At 45.7% G+C, this 15,842-nt stretch overlaps 1 protein-coding gene across 2 annotated transcripts in view; it reads left to right on the forward strand.

The window, feature by feature from the left end:
- Positions 1-504: 504 nt before the first annotated feature.
- Positions 505-15,842, forward strand: part of Entpd4 (ectonucleoside triphosphate diphosphohydrolase 4) — a 28,327-nt gene continuing 12,989 nt past the window's right edge. For both annotated transcript variants that reach the window (XM_028758781.1, XM_028758782.1), the window contains exons 1-4: positions 505-642; positions 10,367-10,475; positions 11,612-11,809; positions 12,745-12,950. In XM_028758781.1, coding sequence (XP_028614614.1) covers positions 10,468-10,475; positions 11,612-11,809; positions 12,745-12,950 — 412 coding nt within the window. In that variant the 5' untranslated portion in view covers positions 505-642; positions 10,367-10,467. The remainder of the gene's footprint in view (positions 643-10,366; positions 10,476-11,611; positions 11,810-12,744; positions 12,951-15,842) is intronic.

The raw sequence follows: 15,842 nt of genomic DNA on the forward strand, positions 1-15,842 counted from the left end.
AATAAAAGCATGTGGAGAACTGATTGAGTGAGATGACCTAGTGAATAAAACTTGGGGGTCTATGTTCGGTCCCTGTAACTTAGAGTGGAAGGAGAGAACCTTTTCCAGAAAGTTATCCTTGACATGCCCAGACATGAGCTGCAGCACACGCGCCCCACCACCCCAATCATGCACATAAGAATTAATGAATGAATGAATAATAGTGTCCTGAGTTAAGCCACAAGGCCTAGACCTTGCTAGGCTGTGTTGTTTTCTAGAATCATCCGGAGTATGAAGAAAAGCTAAACCGTGGTCGCACCATCACCTTGCGGCGTGGGGCAACCTGGCTAGCCAGAGATGCCCAGGAGCCATGTGGACCTCCTTCACTCAGAGGCGAGGGAGCCCTGCAGGAGTCGGGAGGCTAACCCAGCACTCGGTGCTAATCATCCGTAGGCCCCGCCCCACGCAGGCCCGTTTTCCCACCCTCCCCAGCGCGCGAGCTCTCGCCTCCTACGTGCGCGCGCCGGCGGGAGCTGTGACGTGACGTTGGCGGGGGCGCGCAGCGTGGCTCCCGGAAAGGAGCCGAACCTCCGGGAAGCTGGTGGCCGGGATGCGGTGCGCTAGTGGCCGCCCGCCCCCCTGGAGCCGCGGCCCGCCCAGCAGGTGAGGCCGGGGTCCTGAGGGGCGAGGGCAGCGGGAGGCCACGGTCCTGTCCAGCCGTCGTCCCCGCCACATCCGGGCGACGCGCCGCAGCCCCGTGACCCCGGTGACAGGTGCTTGTCCCCCGACACCTTGCCGGGTCTCCGGAGCGCCCAGACCCCGTGGCGAGTGTGGGCTGAGGGAGAAGGACTGTTGCTCCCGGGGCTGGATGGCCTCTGCCTGCCTCCCGAAATCTGACACCGACGCATGTAGCATCACGTATTTGCTTTCCTCTGCGCTTTGGGGAAGTTTCCTGTTAGATTTCCCCCGTGGGAAAAAATGGAGCTGATCGAGAGATGGTGCACGATTATGTTTCTCAACTCGAGTCATGCGTGGACTCCTTTTAAAGGGACAGGTCTCCCATTCTCAGGAATATAATCCCAGAACCTGCAGGGCGCCTCAGACCCCACCTAGGTGAACACAGGTGCTGAGACCATATGTCACTAGAAAACAAAAGAGATGCTTTATAATTCAAGACCTGCATGTTACACAGTAAACTAAAGGTCAATAACATTCCTAAACTAGACACTCAGTTAAGTAAGGTTGCAGGCTTTATAAAAGCTTTTGTGAGAGGAGATTACCTACACTTCCCTCCTCAGAGGGGCCTAAGATCTGTATTGTGTTATCTTATGTTTAAGTTGTCTTTATTATCTGGCTTGTTAATTGTTAACATAGTTATTTGTTAATTGTTAATTGTTTGACATAGTTGCAGAACTGTGCTTATTTTATATGAGTGGCTAAATTTTTTTGCTTATCTTAATGTTGATTTACCATCTGTTTTAAAATTTATTATTATTGCATGTGTGTGAGTGGATGATGGGGAGGGGGGCATGTACATGTGACTCTCCCCATGACCGGCGTTTATAGGATAACTTTTTCTGGGGTTCCAGGAAATGAATTCAAATAGTTGTGCATGCACAATACTAAGTGTTTTTCCCTGTGGAGCTATCCTGCCAGCCCCCACCACTTGTTCTGGTTGCCCATTGAATTTATGGCTTATATTCTTTTAGCCTTTATATTCAGGAAATGTGTGATCTGAGACTTTGAGACAAACATGAGAATTGATCTAAGGGTCTGTCTGTCTTCCCTCTGTATGCATTCAGTTTGTTTCAACAAGGCTACATGTGAATCATGAGATTTGGAGTGCAGGAAGACATTAGAAAGTATAACAAGTTAAATCTAGACTTAAAAAGTATTACCCAGTGGCCCTGAGAGGTGTGCCATTGCACAAGCTGAATATGAAGAAGGAACAGCATTATTAAAAGCCAAAGGCCGGTATTAGAAGAGCTTGTGTGGCACAGGCCCACCTTCCAGGACAGAGAGATAGTATTTGAGTGAGGCTAGAACAGGCTGTTGGTAGTGTAGGAACAGATGATGAGTTGAGCTTTCACATGCTGTGTGGAGAGGCTGGTATTGATCCACAGGCTTTCGGTCTTTTCTTTGGTCGTACTTTGAAGGTAGCATTTCATAAAGAGTGTTTGCAGTGAAAGCAGAAGTGGCTTCCCACAAGATCTGTCTTGAAGGAGCATCGTCTGCTGTGGTCATCCAAGACATGTGGGCTGCTTGATGAAGAATTGACAGATCCTGAGGCTGGGGAGTTAGAATAGTTGGTAAGGTGCTTGCTGGGAAAGTAGGAAGACCTAAGTTCAGATTCTAGTGCTGGGGGAGCTGGGGGAAGGGGTACTTGTTGCTCATCGGCTAGCCAGCCTAGCTAGTTAATGAGTTCCAGGTTCAGTGAGAGACCTTGATTAACAAAGATGCCTCATGGTGACCTGGCCTACACACATGCGCACACACATGCACATGTGTACCTGCACATACATGAACATACAGACACAAAAGAATTGACAGACCTTAATGAATGATGGGATGTTGGTACAGGAGAAGTAAGAACCAAAGCTGGCAGAGAATTCAGAACTTGGTATGTTTTACCCAGACTTGGCTTAATAAGTTGGAGATGTGGACCTGGGACTGGAGGGAAGTCCCATTCTGGGGAGAGACCGCAGAGCTGGTGCAGGGAAAGTGTCGTCTGCATAAGGCCATTCAGAGTGGTGACCAGAGTAGCACCTGAGTAGTAGGGGTAGGGCAGGATTGACTGGGACTTGCTGTTTAACCCGGAAGAACTGTGGAGCCTGTGTGTAGCTCTGTGCACTCATTCTTCAAGTTGCTGTGTTGTATCTTTCACCAATAGCTGAGTCACTGCTGCACAGCGGCCATCACCTCAGAGCTCCCTGGCAGACTGTTGTTTCTTGCAAGCTCTGCCAGTGTTTACAGTTGTTCAAGGTTCCCCTTTAACCGTCTGATATTTAAATGATTCTGTTTTGAAACGCTCCTCAGGTCACCTCAAGTTTTCTAGCTCAAGAGTTAGACTCTCCTGGAATCTAACCTGTATTTGATTGATTGTACTCAAGCGTGTTGTGATGGGCACTCTTGATTGTTAACTTGTTGAGTTGGGGAATGCCTCAGATATTAGTAAGGCATGCAGCTTTCAGCCATGTCTGTGCGAGCATTTCCACAGAGGATTGACAGAGTGGGTTAGCCCACCCTGAATGTTAGGTACTATCCCATAGGCTATCTATATCGATGGAATAAAGAGGAAAAGGTGAAAGCCAGCTAGGGATAGCTCAGCATCCTCCTTCTGTCCCCTCTTTCTGTCTGCTTCCTGACCGCCATGGTATGCTGCTCTGCCATGATCTCTGAAACCATAAGCTAAAGCAAGTCCTTCTATTGTAAAAAGTTTTCTCCCAGGTGCTGACCACAGGGATGAAAAGTCTGACTAACCCAAATCCCATAATACTTGTTTACTCTACCTGTGTTTTTCACCAAATATGCTTCGTGGCTGATGTGTGTCAGCTTCATGGTTGAGGAGATGGCTCAGCGGCTAAGAGCACTGGCTGCTCTTCCAGGGGAGCAGGGTTCACTTTTCTGCACCCACATGGCAGCTCACAACTGTTTCTAACTCTAGTTCTAGGAGATCCAACACCCATACACACACATAATAGGAGAGGCTCATCAAGAAATTGCCCCATGGTCTAGATGGGCTCTGTCTTAGTCACTGTCCTGTTGCTGTGAAGAGACGTTCTGGCCAAGGCAAGTCTTACAAAAGAAAACATTTAATTGGCAGCATGGTTACAGTGTCAGAGGTTCAGTCCATTAACACCGTGGTGGGAAGCATGGCAGCCCACATGGTACTAGAGCAGTAGCTAAGAGCTACAACCTGATCCACAGCAGAGACACTGGGCCTGCCATGGGCTTTTGAAACTTCAAAGCCCACCCCAGTGACACCTCTTCTCCAATAAGGCCTCACCTTCTAACCCTTCTCAAATAGTGCCACTCCCTAATGACTAAGCATTCAAATATATGTGCCTGTGGGGGCCATTCGTATTCAAACCACCACAGGCTTCATTCCCTTACATAATTTTCTGCTAAGGAGGACCCTGCAGCTAGAATCACAAAGGTTCTTGCTCTCCCTGGTAATAGGCCTGCTGTACTTTAGAAGTTTGTTTAAAACATGACAGCAGTATTAGTTTGCTTGCCTGAGCTCTGGTGCCAAGAATTCTAGGTGCAGAAACAGCAGTGGGAGTCTACATTTTAAGATCAAGTTACTGTATTGTGACTTCTTGGCAACAATCAACCTTGCATCTGTCTTGAGTGAAAATAATAAGTAATTTATGGACTGTCCTTTTTGTCAAAATTCTACATGTCTTAAAAGCAAAGTCCTGGGGATAAAAAGACTTAATCACTTAGTGATTAATAGTGCTAGCTGCTGTCCCAGAGACCTCACAACCACTCCAGCTGCAAGGGACTTGATGCCCTCTTCTGACCGCCATAGGCACTGGTGCAGGCACATGCACTTGCACACACACTAAAGAAAAATAAAGGAAATCTTTTTAAAACTAAAAAGAAAGCCCTAAGACCAATACTAGATGCAATAAGGTTTGCCAAGTATGCTGTGATTCTTGGTAAGGTGGATCTCTCTTGGCCACACCCAAATTCTTTCCTACTCCTACCTCTGTATTGGCGCCAGCCTTCCTTTCTGGGCTCTGAGCTTTCACAGGGGAGAGTCTTAGAACTCAACATTGCCATCGGTTGCTTTCTTCATCCTCTGCTGGACGATAGTGCTGTTGGGAGTTTTCATGTTCCTATCATGTCACATTTATAATACTGAGGCATTAATGGCTTTTCTTCTCCCACATCAGTTCATGTTTAACACTCTTCTTGGCTCAACTGTTGTGCAACTGTCATTGATTAATTGGTGCTCAAATTACAGTTGCTATGTCTTTTGTTTTTTCTTCTTAGTCTAGATTATTTTTCTTTTATGTCTAAGAGTGTTTTCCCTGAATATGTCTGAACTACATTTATTCCTGGTGCCCACAGAGGTCAGAAGTCAAAAGCTTTGGATACTCTGGAACTGAAGTTATAAATGATTGTCAGCCACCATGTGGGTGTTGGGACTAGAACCCAGGTCCTCTCTGCAAGGGCAACAGTACTCTTAGGTCCTGAACCATCTTTTCAGCCCTTTTCAGCCTGAGTTTTTAAAGTAGTCTTTCTTCATATTTCCAGATGAGGGAGGGAATCAAACACAGGTAGTTTGTCAAAAATAATTCTGTGGTTTGTCCTGATGATGAAATTAATATATGTGTTTGAAAACTTAAGCAAGCCTAAGGAAGAGAGTAAAACTGGTTATCTGTCTCACTGCCACTCAGACATAAGCAACACTGCTAACATCTTGTTTATCAATTTTCTTCTCTTGGTGATGAAATGTTTTTATTTATACATGGTGGTGCTCCACCATATCAAGTACAGAGTGACAATCACCTTTAATAGTCATACCGTGTTATTGTGTAAAAGTGCCCTCACCCCCATGAGTCACATTTGCTTTCCCTGTGTTTTTATAGCTCTAGGAAGGAATCCAGGGTCTTACACGTGCAAGGCGTGTATTCATCTTCTGAGTGACATTCTGGACAATGTTTTGCTCTTAAGCACAGTTCTGTGGTGACCATCCTGTGCATGTTTCAGTCACAATCTATCCTATGAGTTCCCAAGAGTAAGTGTCTCAGTCAATGTTCTATTGTTGTGACGAGACATCATGACCACAGCAACTCTTATAAAGAGAAGTATTTAATTGGGACTTGCTTAGTTTCAGAGGCAGGCAGACATGGTACTGGAGAAGGAGCTGAGAGTTCTAGGCAGCAGGAAGAAGAGAGAACCATTGATCCTGGCTTGGGCTTCTGAAATCCCAAAGCCCACCCCCAGTGACACTACCTCAAACAAAGCCACACCCACTCCAACAAGGCCACATCTCCAGTCCCTCTCAAGTAGCCCCACTCCCTAATGGCCAAGCGCTCAAGTAGATGAGCCTCTAGAGGTCATTCATATTCAAACCACCACAGTAAGTTTCTAGACATGTAGAGAGGAGGGCAGGCACATTGAACCTGTCTACACATGTCACTCGAATGCCTCTAGTACATGTTACCCTCGACCCTCTGCCAGCCTGAGGGTGTTCAGGTCCTGTTTTCCCTCAGTCTGTCTGAACACCCTGGCCTTGCATCTTTTGTTAAGTGTGAGTATTTGCATATGAATGTGAGTCCCTTTGGAGACTCTAGCCATCAGAGACCCCTGGAGCTAGAATTAAAAATGTGAATGTTTGGGATTGAAGCTGGGTACTCCAGAAGAGCAACTAGTCCTCTTAACCACAGAGCGGCTCTCCAGCCTCAAGAATGGTTACCTTTTGTCTCAAGTATTACAAGTTCCTTTCCCAAGCTATTGTGTTTGAGAAGGGTTTGTTGTTGTTTTAACATATGGGAGGTTTAAAATTATACATAGTTATATTTTCTTTCTTTTGCAGTTTGAGACATTGATATCATTTAGAGACAGACCTTAATTATTTTAAGATTATGTCAGTATTTGCTTATATTATCCCCTTTCCTTTTAATGAATATTTTAAAATTTTAAATTTTTAGGGCATTGAATTTCTCACTATATTAAAATACTTTAAAAGAGTTATTTTATAAAAAAATACATTAAAACTTATTATTAAACATCTATTACATTAGAATGCTTTTTACATTGTATATGTTTTTTTGGTTGGTTGGTTGGTTAGTTCGTCGGTCAGGTGGTTTGTTTGTTTGTTTGTTTGTTTGTTTGTTTGTTTTGAGACTGGATTTCTCTGTATATCCTTGGCATTTCTGGAATTTGCTCTGGAGACCAGGCTGGCCTCTAACTCACAGAGATCTGCCTGCCTCTAAAGCGCTGGGATTAAAGACGTGTACCACCACCAACAGGCTATGAATTTTTAAAATATTTTTAATTATATTTATTTATTTTCACAGTGAGGAGGAAGGGGAGAGAATTGTATGTTCCTCTATACTGAGTTATAAATTCTTCTTTTCTTTTCTTTCTTTTCCTTTCCTCTTCTTTTCTTTCCATCCCAAACACTGCCCCCTCCTGCTTCCCACTTCACAGAGTCCCTCCCCATCTCTCTCCCTTTCTCCTCTGAGAGGGTAGGGCCCCCTGGCGAAGCAAGTCTCTGCAGGATTAGGGACGTCCTCTCCCACTGAGGCCAGATAAGGCAACTCTGTTGGGAAACAGATACCGTAGCCAGGCTACAGCTTTAGGGACAGCCTCCACTCCAGTAGTTGGGAGACCCACATGGAGATTGAGCTGCAAGTCTGCTACATATGTGTGTAGGGGGCCTCAGTCCAGACCCTGTATACTCTTTGGTAGGTGGCTCAGTCTCTGAGACCTCCAGGGGTCCAGGTTAGTTGACTCTATTGATCTTCCTGTAGAGTTGTTTTCCCCTTCAAGGCCTTCAATCCATCCCCCAACTCTTTCATCTTGTGTTTGTCTGTGGGTATATGCATTTATTTCAGTCAGCTGCTGGATAGAGCCTCTCAGAGGACAGTTACGTTAGGCTCCTGTGTGCCCCTGGTTAGAGGCAAGCAGAGCTGTGGTGTGGGGATGGTTATAAATTCTTAAGGGTTGGGTTTAAGTCAGATTATCTGTATAGTTCTCCCTCCTAGTGTAGCTGGCACTGGTTCTTGCCTGGGATGGCCTTGTAAAGAGAAAATCAACACAATTCTAATTCTAGAGCTCCCTGTTGTATTAGAGAGGTTCTTAAAAAGGATCATGCTCTCCTTGTGCCCCAAGGGATGCAGGAATTTCAGCCAGTAGACCCCAGAGAGGGGCATTCTACGGAGGCTGAGGACTCCACCACTGGTATTTGGTATAGAAATATCCTGGGATCTAGGATGCTGTCTGAAGAGCTTTAGTTTTGATGTCCACACCCCTCACAGACTACGCAGAAGCCGTGTGGGCCTGTCCACACCCCTCACAGACCACAAAGAGGCCATGTGGGCCTGTCCACAACCCTCACAGACCACGCAGAGGCCGTGTGGTGAAGATTTCAAACACTTCATAGTCACAGTCTTATATTTAATGTCACTGTTACTCTTCTAGTAGGTGTAAACTCAGGGCCTCACTCACGCTAGGCAAGCACTACAACTGCTATGTCCTCAGCCTTTTACTTTTTATATGAAACCGCCCCAGGGCACTGCTTTTGAGTCTCCTGTCTCAGCCTCCTAAATAGCTAAAATGACCAGCCTGTGCCACCACGTCTGGCTGCAGGGTTTCATTTTAGCTCCTTTAAGTAGCCACACATAGCCGCCAGCTAGCTGCTTTATGAGCCATGCGGGCTTAGGGGCCTTCTTTCACACCCAAGGAGTCAGGATGTTTTCCTCTCACTAAGAGAGAAAAGTAAGGAACAGAGGTCTCTCTTTGATTTGAAAAGACTTATCCAATGCAGAGGTTCTTATCCTTTTTCTTTCCAGAACTCTGACCCTTGTCAGAACCTTTCCCAGAGTCTGGTGGCTTAGTGCAGCAATCAGCATGCCTTCTACAGAAGGACTCGTGGGACAAGAGCAACAAAGACAGCACATGTGCAGTGCGTTAGAGGACAGGGATTACAGTGTGAGTCACACACTTGAATCCCAGCCCCGAATCTCTGCCCCATGGCCAAATATCACAGTAGCAAGTCCCTACCACAGGGTATCTGGAGACCAGAATAACCATAAACACTTGGAGCATAGCCTGAGCACAGTAAGCACTCCTATGGGTGTGTGTGTGTGAGGGTGTGTGTGTGTATAATAACGAAGTAAATGCTAAGCTAGGTGTGGTGGCACACACCTTTAGAGATGAAGGCAAATCTCTGTGAGTTTGAGGCCAGTCTGATCTACACAGTGAATACCAAGTTGACCAGGGCTATGTAGAGACCTTGTCTCAAAAACACAAAAATAAACAAAAAAAAGAAGTAAATGTAAAATGAGAAAAAAAATAAATCAAGGATGAGACCTGGATGGAAAGTGGTGTGTGTACTTACTGAGTAATGGCCCGCTGGAGATCAGGTGATCAGCTGTAAGGATTGCTCTGAAGCAGAGGGAGCAGGCAGGCTACAGAGCAGAGTGAGAGACTTCTAGAAGCTGGTGGGGGCTGCCAGTGCAGCCAGAATGCTGGGGAAAGAGGAGAGCAGGTGAGGAGGTCAGAGAAGAGCAGCTGGCCCGAGTCTGCAGGGCTGGAGGGCACAGGAAGATTGCAGCATTTGTTTGAAGGGCATGAGATGTCACTGAGATTCTGAATTCTGGCTTGATGTGATCTGAGTTCTGGGTGTGTCAGCCTCAGGGAAAGAATCCCTGCCTCTGGTGTTAGGAAAGCACCGGAGAGCCTCTGGTGTTAGGAAAGCACCGGAGAGCCCCGGATGGGGCTTCAGGGAGAAGGCAGTGCAGGTAAGAGGTGAGAGCCTAGCCTAAAACAGAGATAAGCGAAAGGTTAGGTTTTAGGTGAGCAGGAGTCTGGGAAGGATTCTGAGAAGTTGGATGGGGAAGATGGGGGGACTGGGGGTGAGACAAAGGACAAAGGAGAGGGGGTGGGATTAAATAGAATGAGGAGTGGGATTTTAGAAACACGGTTCATGGTCCATGCGGCATCCAGATACAGAGACTGGGGATTGATGGTGGATGTGTACATGACTCAGGAGAGGAGCTGGGCTGAAGAAACCAGTTACCTGATAAGTGTTACACTTATGAGCTGAGCTGGAGGCAGTAAGTTCAGAGGCAATGACTCAGAGCAGGAGTGAAGTCAGGAGAGAGTGAAGTCTAGGCAGAACGCTGGGGGACTCAAGGACTGACAGCTTTGGGACAGAGCCAAGGATCCTCTACAGGATTCCAGAGCGGAGACCATCCTCAGGCTCCGGCGAGTTGGAAGGACTTGTGATGTGAGGGCTGGGGCTAGCAGGAAAGCGGACAAGGGTGACGGGACTGAGGCACTAAGGCCAGGACACCTTGCAGGGCACTTTGGACATCAGAACAAGTGAATACATGCTTCCAGTTCCCACTGAGTTAATCCTGCGCACCCCTCACCTCTCCAAATCTTCTCTAACTTTTTAGTGCCCTGAAATTTTAGGGTTACAGGAATGCCTGCAGTAAGAACGTGCGCCAGGCTCTCAGCATCTCCTGACCAAGGCCTGTATCTCTAGCAGCATAAAATTGGTGTACAAGAGTGCCGCTCTCTCCCAGTAGTCTCCCCACAGGGATCACAGTCAGGTGGTGTACGGCTGAGTTTGAGCATCTGCTTGGTAGGGTCATAGATATTTTATCTGATTGTACTCTTCTTGATTTTACTCACGCTGAACCAGGGTGCCTCTGACTCCAGGAAGACCCCAGCTCTGATTCTGTCATTGTAGATGACGAGAACTGACTCCCATGACATCACCTGGACCTTGCTTGGCCTTTCAGTATGGGAAGGTGAGTGGTTGGCTTCATCACTAGCCCGTAAACCTGAGATTTTGATGCTGAGAAATGACTCTTAAGAGGGAAGATGATCTAAATCCTAAGAGGGAAGGGTTTGAAGTTGTATTGTACTAAACACATTGGCCCTACAGAGCCCAGTGGGGCACTTGTCGCAGAAAGAAAATAGCCAGGTGAGCACCACAAAGGTTAGCGTGCGCTGCAGTTTAGGCCTGCAAGTTGGCATCTTCAGATGTTTTATTAGCACAGGATAGCTGCCTTGAGCCTCTGAGGTGCAGAAGAGGAAGACACAGGCATGGAGTGTCCACCAAACTCCTGTGACAGGAAACAAGAGTGGAAGTTTCCAGGGTTTGGCTGTCTGTCTCCTTCAATGAGAGGTTCTAGTCCATGAAATACTCTTCAGAACAATGAAGTTAGAAACCATGAAGTGATGAAATGTATCCTACAGGCAACACCGCTGACAGCTCTATAGTTTGCCTCTCTTTGTGGCATACATTGAACTCCTTTCTGTTTGTAAAACATGTCTCAGGGGAATCTTTCTAAAATCATGGGACTCATCTGAGTTCCATTACTGACTCCATAAAGGAGATACTGTTGAAAGACTGTTTTTCCCATTACTGGGTCATCTGGGAGAAATTTACATTAGAATTGCATGTTAAGAAAATCTCACTTCTGCTAAGCCATTGACTCATTAATGCACAATGTTGGGTCCATTAGGCTGCTGGCATTTATGGGGTAGCTCACAGCATGCCATTTCTGTATCCTCCATCCCCCTTTGGTGTTATCATCCTTAAATTGGATTTCATTATAGATTTATGTGTTTATCTGGCTAAACTTATGAACTGGGATTCTCTTTTGGGAAAAGGCAGGTGTTTTTGTAATACTCCCAAGAAAGGGGGGAAATGTATGTATATTATATAATATAGGAGTAACCATTATAACCAGCAAAGTGTCATTCTCTTCTCGTCATTTTATAATGACACATTGCATAACCAAACAGCAATAACCTGGAACATGCTCAGTGCAGCCACCAGCAGCCAGGAAGCAGGGGGAGCTCATGCTGAACACTGGTCAGGTGAGGCCAGGTCTCATCCAAGCATGTTGCTTTAAAATCTGTTTCTTTGGAATTTCAGGATTGGCATTTCCTGTCTCTTTCCTGCCTCTTGGCATTTTAGCATCTCTCCAGTGGGCTGTCCTCGAATTCTGAACACCAATTTACGACAAATCGTTGTCATTAGTATCTTGGCTGCAGCTGTCTCCCTTTTATACTTCTCTGTTGTCGTAATCCGCAGCAAGTATGGGTGGCTGTCAAAAGAGAAGAAATTTCAAAGGTAAGAGATAAAGATTTGTGTTCCAGCCGCTGTGACACAACACTGGGCGGCTGATAGACGGCAAGAGTTGTATTTCGAATAGCTCTAGAGCAGGGTTCTCAACCTGTGGGTTACAGCTCCTTGGAGAGTCAAATGATTCTATACAGGGGTCGCCTAAGACCATTGGAAAACACAGGTATTTACAGTTCGTAACAGTAGCAACAGTACAGTATGAAGTAGCAATGAAATAACTTTTATAGAGACCCCAACATGAGGGGGCTGTATTAAAGGGCCACAACATTAGAAAGGTTTCGAACCACTGCTCTAGAAGCCGGGGGTCAGAGAGCAAAATGCCAGCAGAGTTTGTATCTGGTGAAGGCTTTGGCCCAGTTCCCACAGCAGGAAGGGGTTGGGTTGCTCTGATGTCTCCTCTCTCTTGATCTGATCACCTCCAAGAGGTTAGTTCTGTACTCGAGTTAGACTCACAACAATGATGATCAGAGGAGAGAGCAGTCTCTGGACCATCATGCGATGGCTGAACAGGCACAGGAACACGTGGCTGTAGGAACTGGACCCTGTGCTGACTACCTGTTAATAAATTGGACTGTTGGAAGTACCTGACAGCTGCCTGCAGAGTCCATGTTGTAAGAGACCCTGGGATAGTCAAGGAGCCCCTTCCATCTGTTTTAAGCTGGGTTCTGAGTAAACATTTTCATTTTGGAGACAATCGTCTCTGGAACCTGTGGTGTGTGCTCAGGGGAGGTGAGCATATTCCTGAGTAGGAGGTTCCCTGTGGGCAGGATTGGTTTGGGCTTCTTTTGACTCATCATCTGGCATAGAGAGAGATCATTACACAGCATGGAGGTCACTGACGTGGTGCTTCTGGAGTGAGCCTTCCCTGTTAGAGCAGGACAGTGGTCTGTTTAAATACTAACACTCATGTATTTCTAAATAAGGTACTTGGCCCGAGTCACAGACGTCGAGGCTACAGACACCAACAACCCCAACGTGAACTATGGCATTGTGGTGGACTGCGGTAGTAGCGGGTCTCGGATATTTGTCTATTGCTGGCCTCGGCACAACGGCAATCCTCATGATCTGCTGGACATCAGACAGATGAGGGACAAAAACCGGAAGCCGGTGGTGATGAAGATTAAGCCCGGTATGGGATGAGAACAGCTGAGGACTGGAACCAGGTTCTGGGCTCCCGTAATTCTGGGATCCACTCACTGCGATACCTCCCCTCTCACTCCACACTGCCTAGCCCTGTTCCAGGTTCAAGGCAGGGCCTGACGTAACAGCTGGCTTTGTTTTCCTTCCCACTTCCTTCTCTGTCTGTTCTGTGTCTGTGACCAGCTTCTTGATCACACATCCACAGCCTGTCTTTTCTGTCACCTATGGCCATCATCACAGTTGTCCCATGATATGTGCTCACATGCTAACACTGCTGAGAAGATTTTGTTTTGCTTTTCCTGTTTGGTAGCTCTTTCTTAAAGGTAGACATTTTCAGATAATTCTTGACAATCTATACTTTAAATATTAGCATATTATTTGTTTAAATGTTGGTATGTATTTGTGATTTTTTTTTAAATTACTACCCAGATGTCTACCTTCCTTTCATCCCCACCCTTTTTCTTCTCTTCCCTGCCCCCATCTCTCTCATTCCCTCCCTCTTTTGACCCTCTCTTTTTCTTTCGTGGAGCTGGTATTGACCCTAAGAGTCATATATGCTAGACAGGTGCTCTACCAGCACATTATATCCCTAGCACTTTTTATGTTTGAGACAATATTTTACTAAGATACCTAGGCTGACCTTCAGCTTACAATTCTTCTGCCTCAGGTCACTAGACTCCACTTGCCCAGACACATTTCTTATGTTCTAGAGTATTTATAAGGGCAGCCTTGGGACCTAAAAAGAAGGAATGTAAGCAGGCAGTGGTGGTGCATGCCTTTAACCCAGCACTCAGGAGGCAGAGGCAGGTGAATCTCTGTGAGTTCAAGGCCATCCTGCTCTACAGAATGATTCAGGGGCACACAGAAAAACCCTGTCTTAAAAAAAAAAGTGAATGTAAATACACTCAATTTTTAAAGATAGAATCATATCATGTCTAAGCCCGTGTGAGATGTAAAATCAAGCCTTGGTTTCCTCATTAAACAGCTTAAGCAGCGACAGTCTCCATCCTTCTCAGGGTCTCTCTGCCTTGTCCGTGGCTAGTACCCTCCTGGGAGCAGTGGGAATGGAACACTGTAAAATGAGCTTTCCATACCCAGTACTCACTAAGCTCCGATTTAAAACAGTAGACTCCACAGCATGACAGAAGCACTGAACTTCCATTTTGTCTCTCACTAGTGTGTGAGTGCTAAAATAGCAAATGCAGAGTATTCAATAAATTTATCTTTTAAAATGTCAGAGAGACACAAAGAAATGGTCCGTGCTCACAGAGATGGACATGCTAGGTGCTCGCTTTGATTGCTTTACAATGTGCCAACGGGTCTCGTCGTCACACTGTGTCCATAAATACAGATAATTGTAATGTGACACAGAAAGATTAAAACAGAATATTGATAAGTAATAACCAGTGTAGTTTATTACCCTCCATCTGAGAAGTGTAAATTACATCCATAAAGAAAGATTCTAATATTTATTTAGTGCTAACTTTTAATTTTCCATTGTTCTGACCCTTAAAATTGTATGTTCGCTTAATCTAGAAATAACTTCAGGTTAACCTGCTATTGCTCATATAAAAATTTACCAGGAGCCTCAGAACTAGAGCTCAGTAAAACACTTTGCCTTTGGACGAGCCTCACGTGACAGCCTCCAGCTGAAGGCCTTCCCCAGAAGTCTTTCCTAGTAGAGCCCTAATGGAGATTAGTTCTCCTTACAGCCCGTGGGAGGCAACTCAAGTCCTCATGGAGGTGTATGCCGGGATCTCAATCTGTTAGATCCGGCCTAGCATGGTTCTTACCCAGGTGGAAATCAGCGTACCATTTTTATAGCAATGACTCCTCGTCTCCCAGTGTTAATATAAACAAGGATCTAAGTATAGTAAAATAGATTCTGGTTAGTTTGGGATTTAGTTTTCCACTGAACTAGCTCTCTGTTTAGAGTCAAAAGTTTTGCCTTTTTTATTTTAACATTTAACGTTCTATTTTCTATTTTATCTAACTCTATTTTCTGCTATTTCCTTTCTGGGTCTACAATTCCCTAATGTGTAAAGCAATAAATTGTAGAACTTCTCAGGTCCCCATTGTTTTGATATTGTAGGCTCAATGACAGCTATAAATACTCATTTACTTTTTAAAGAGATGTATTTATTAATTATGTCTGTGTGCCTGGGTATATGCAATGTATATGCAATGCATGTATACAATTGCTTAGGGAGTCCAGAAGAGGGCATTGGAGCCCCTGAACTGGTTGGTTGTGAGCCACCATGTAAGTGCTGGGAAACAGACCTAGGTCCTCTGCGAGACCAGCCAATGCTTCAACTGCCGAGCTGTCTCCTTAGCTCCCATCCACTTTTAATAGTAAGTATTGAGCAGATTTTCCTGAGCATCTCCACTTGCCAGGCACTGTTCAGTGCTGGGATATGAACTGCACAAGACACAGTGCATGCCCTTCACCAGCTGTGATGAGGCAACTAAGGAATGTGGTGTGATGAACAGATACGTAGCTGGCACAGGGTGACGCACAGGCTGTAAGGATAGCTGGTGTCCTTTAGGGCTCTGCTAGGGAAGACTTCTGTGGAAGCTTATTAAACAGGCAGAAGTTGACTGGGTAAAGGAAGTGGAGGAAGAGAAGGCTCTTTCTGCAGGGGACTCAGAAGCCCAAAGGCCAGAGCAGGGTGCAGAAGAGTTAGTTCAGTGCTTTGAGGTGAGAGAAAGGGACTTGAGAGGAGGTAAGGATGGGCCGTTTTGTGTGTAGCTGTGTATCTCTAAGCTGAGTTTGTCTAGCTTGGTTAAAGGACCCATAGGAGGGTTTCAAACAAACAAACAAAACAAAAACAAAAGCAACCCTGGGGTAGGGAATGGAGCGATAAGTGGAAACGGAAGGCAG

This window comes from Grammomys surdaster, unplaced genomic scaffold (assembly GCF_004785775.1).
Source record: "Grammomys surdaster isolate TR1022 unplaced genomic scaffold, NIH_TR_1.0 126219, whole genome shotgun sequence".
Lineage (NCBI taxonomy): Eukaryota > Metazoa > Chordata > Mammalia > Rodentia > Muridae > Grammomys > Grammomys surdaster.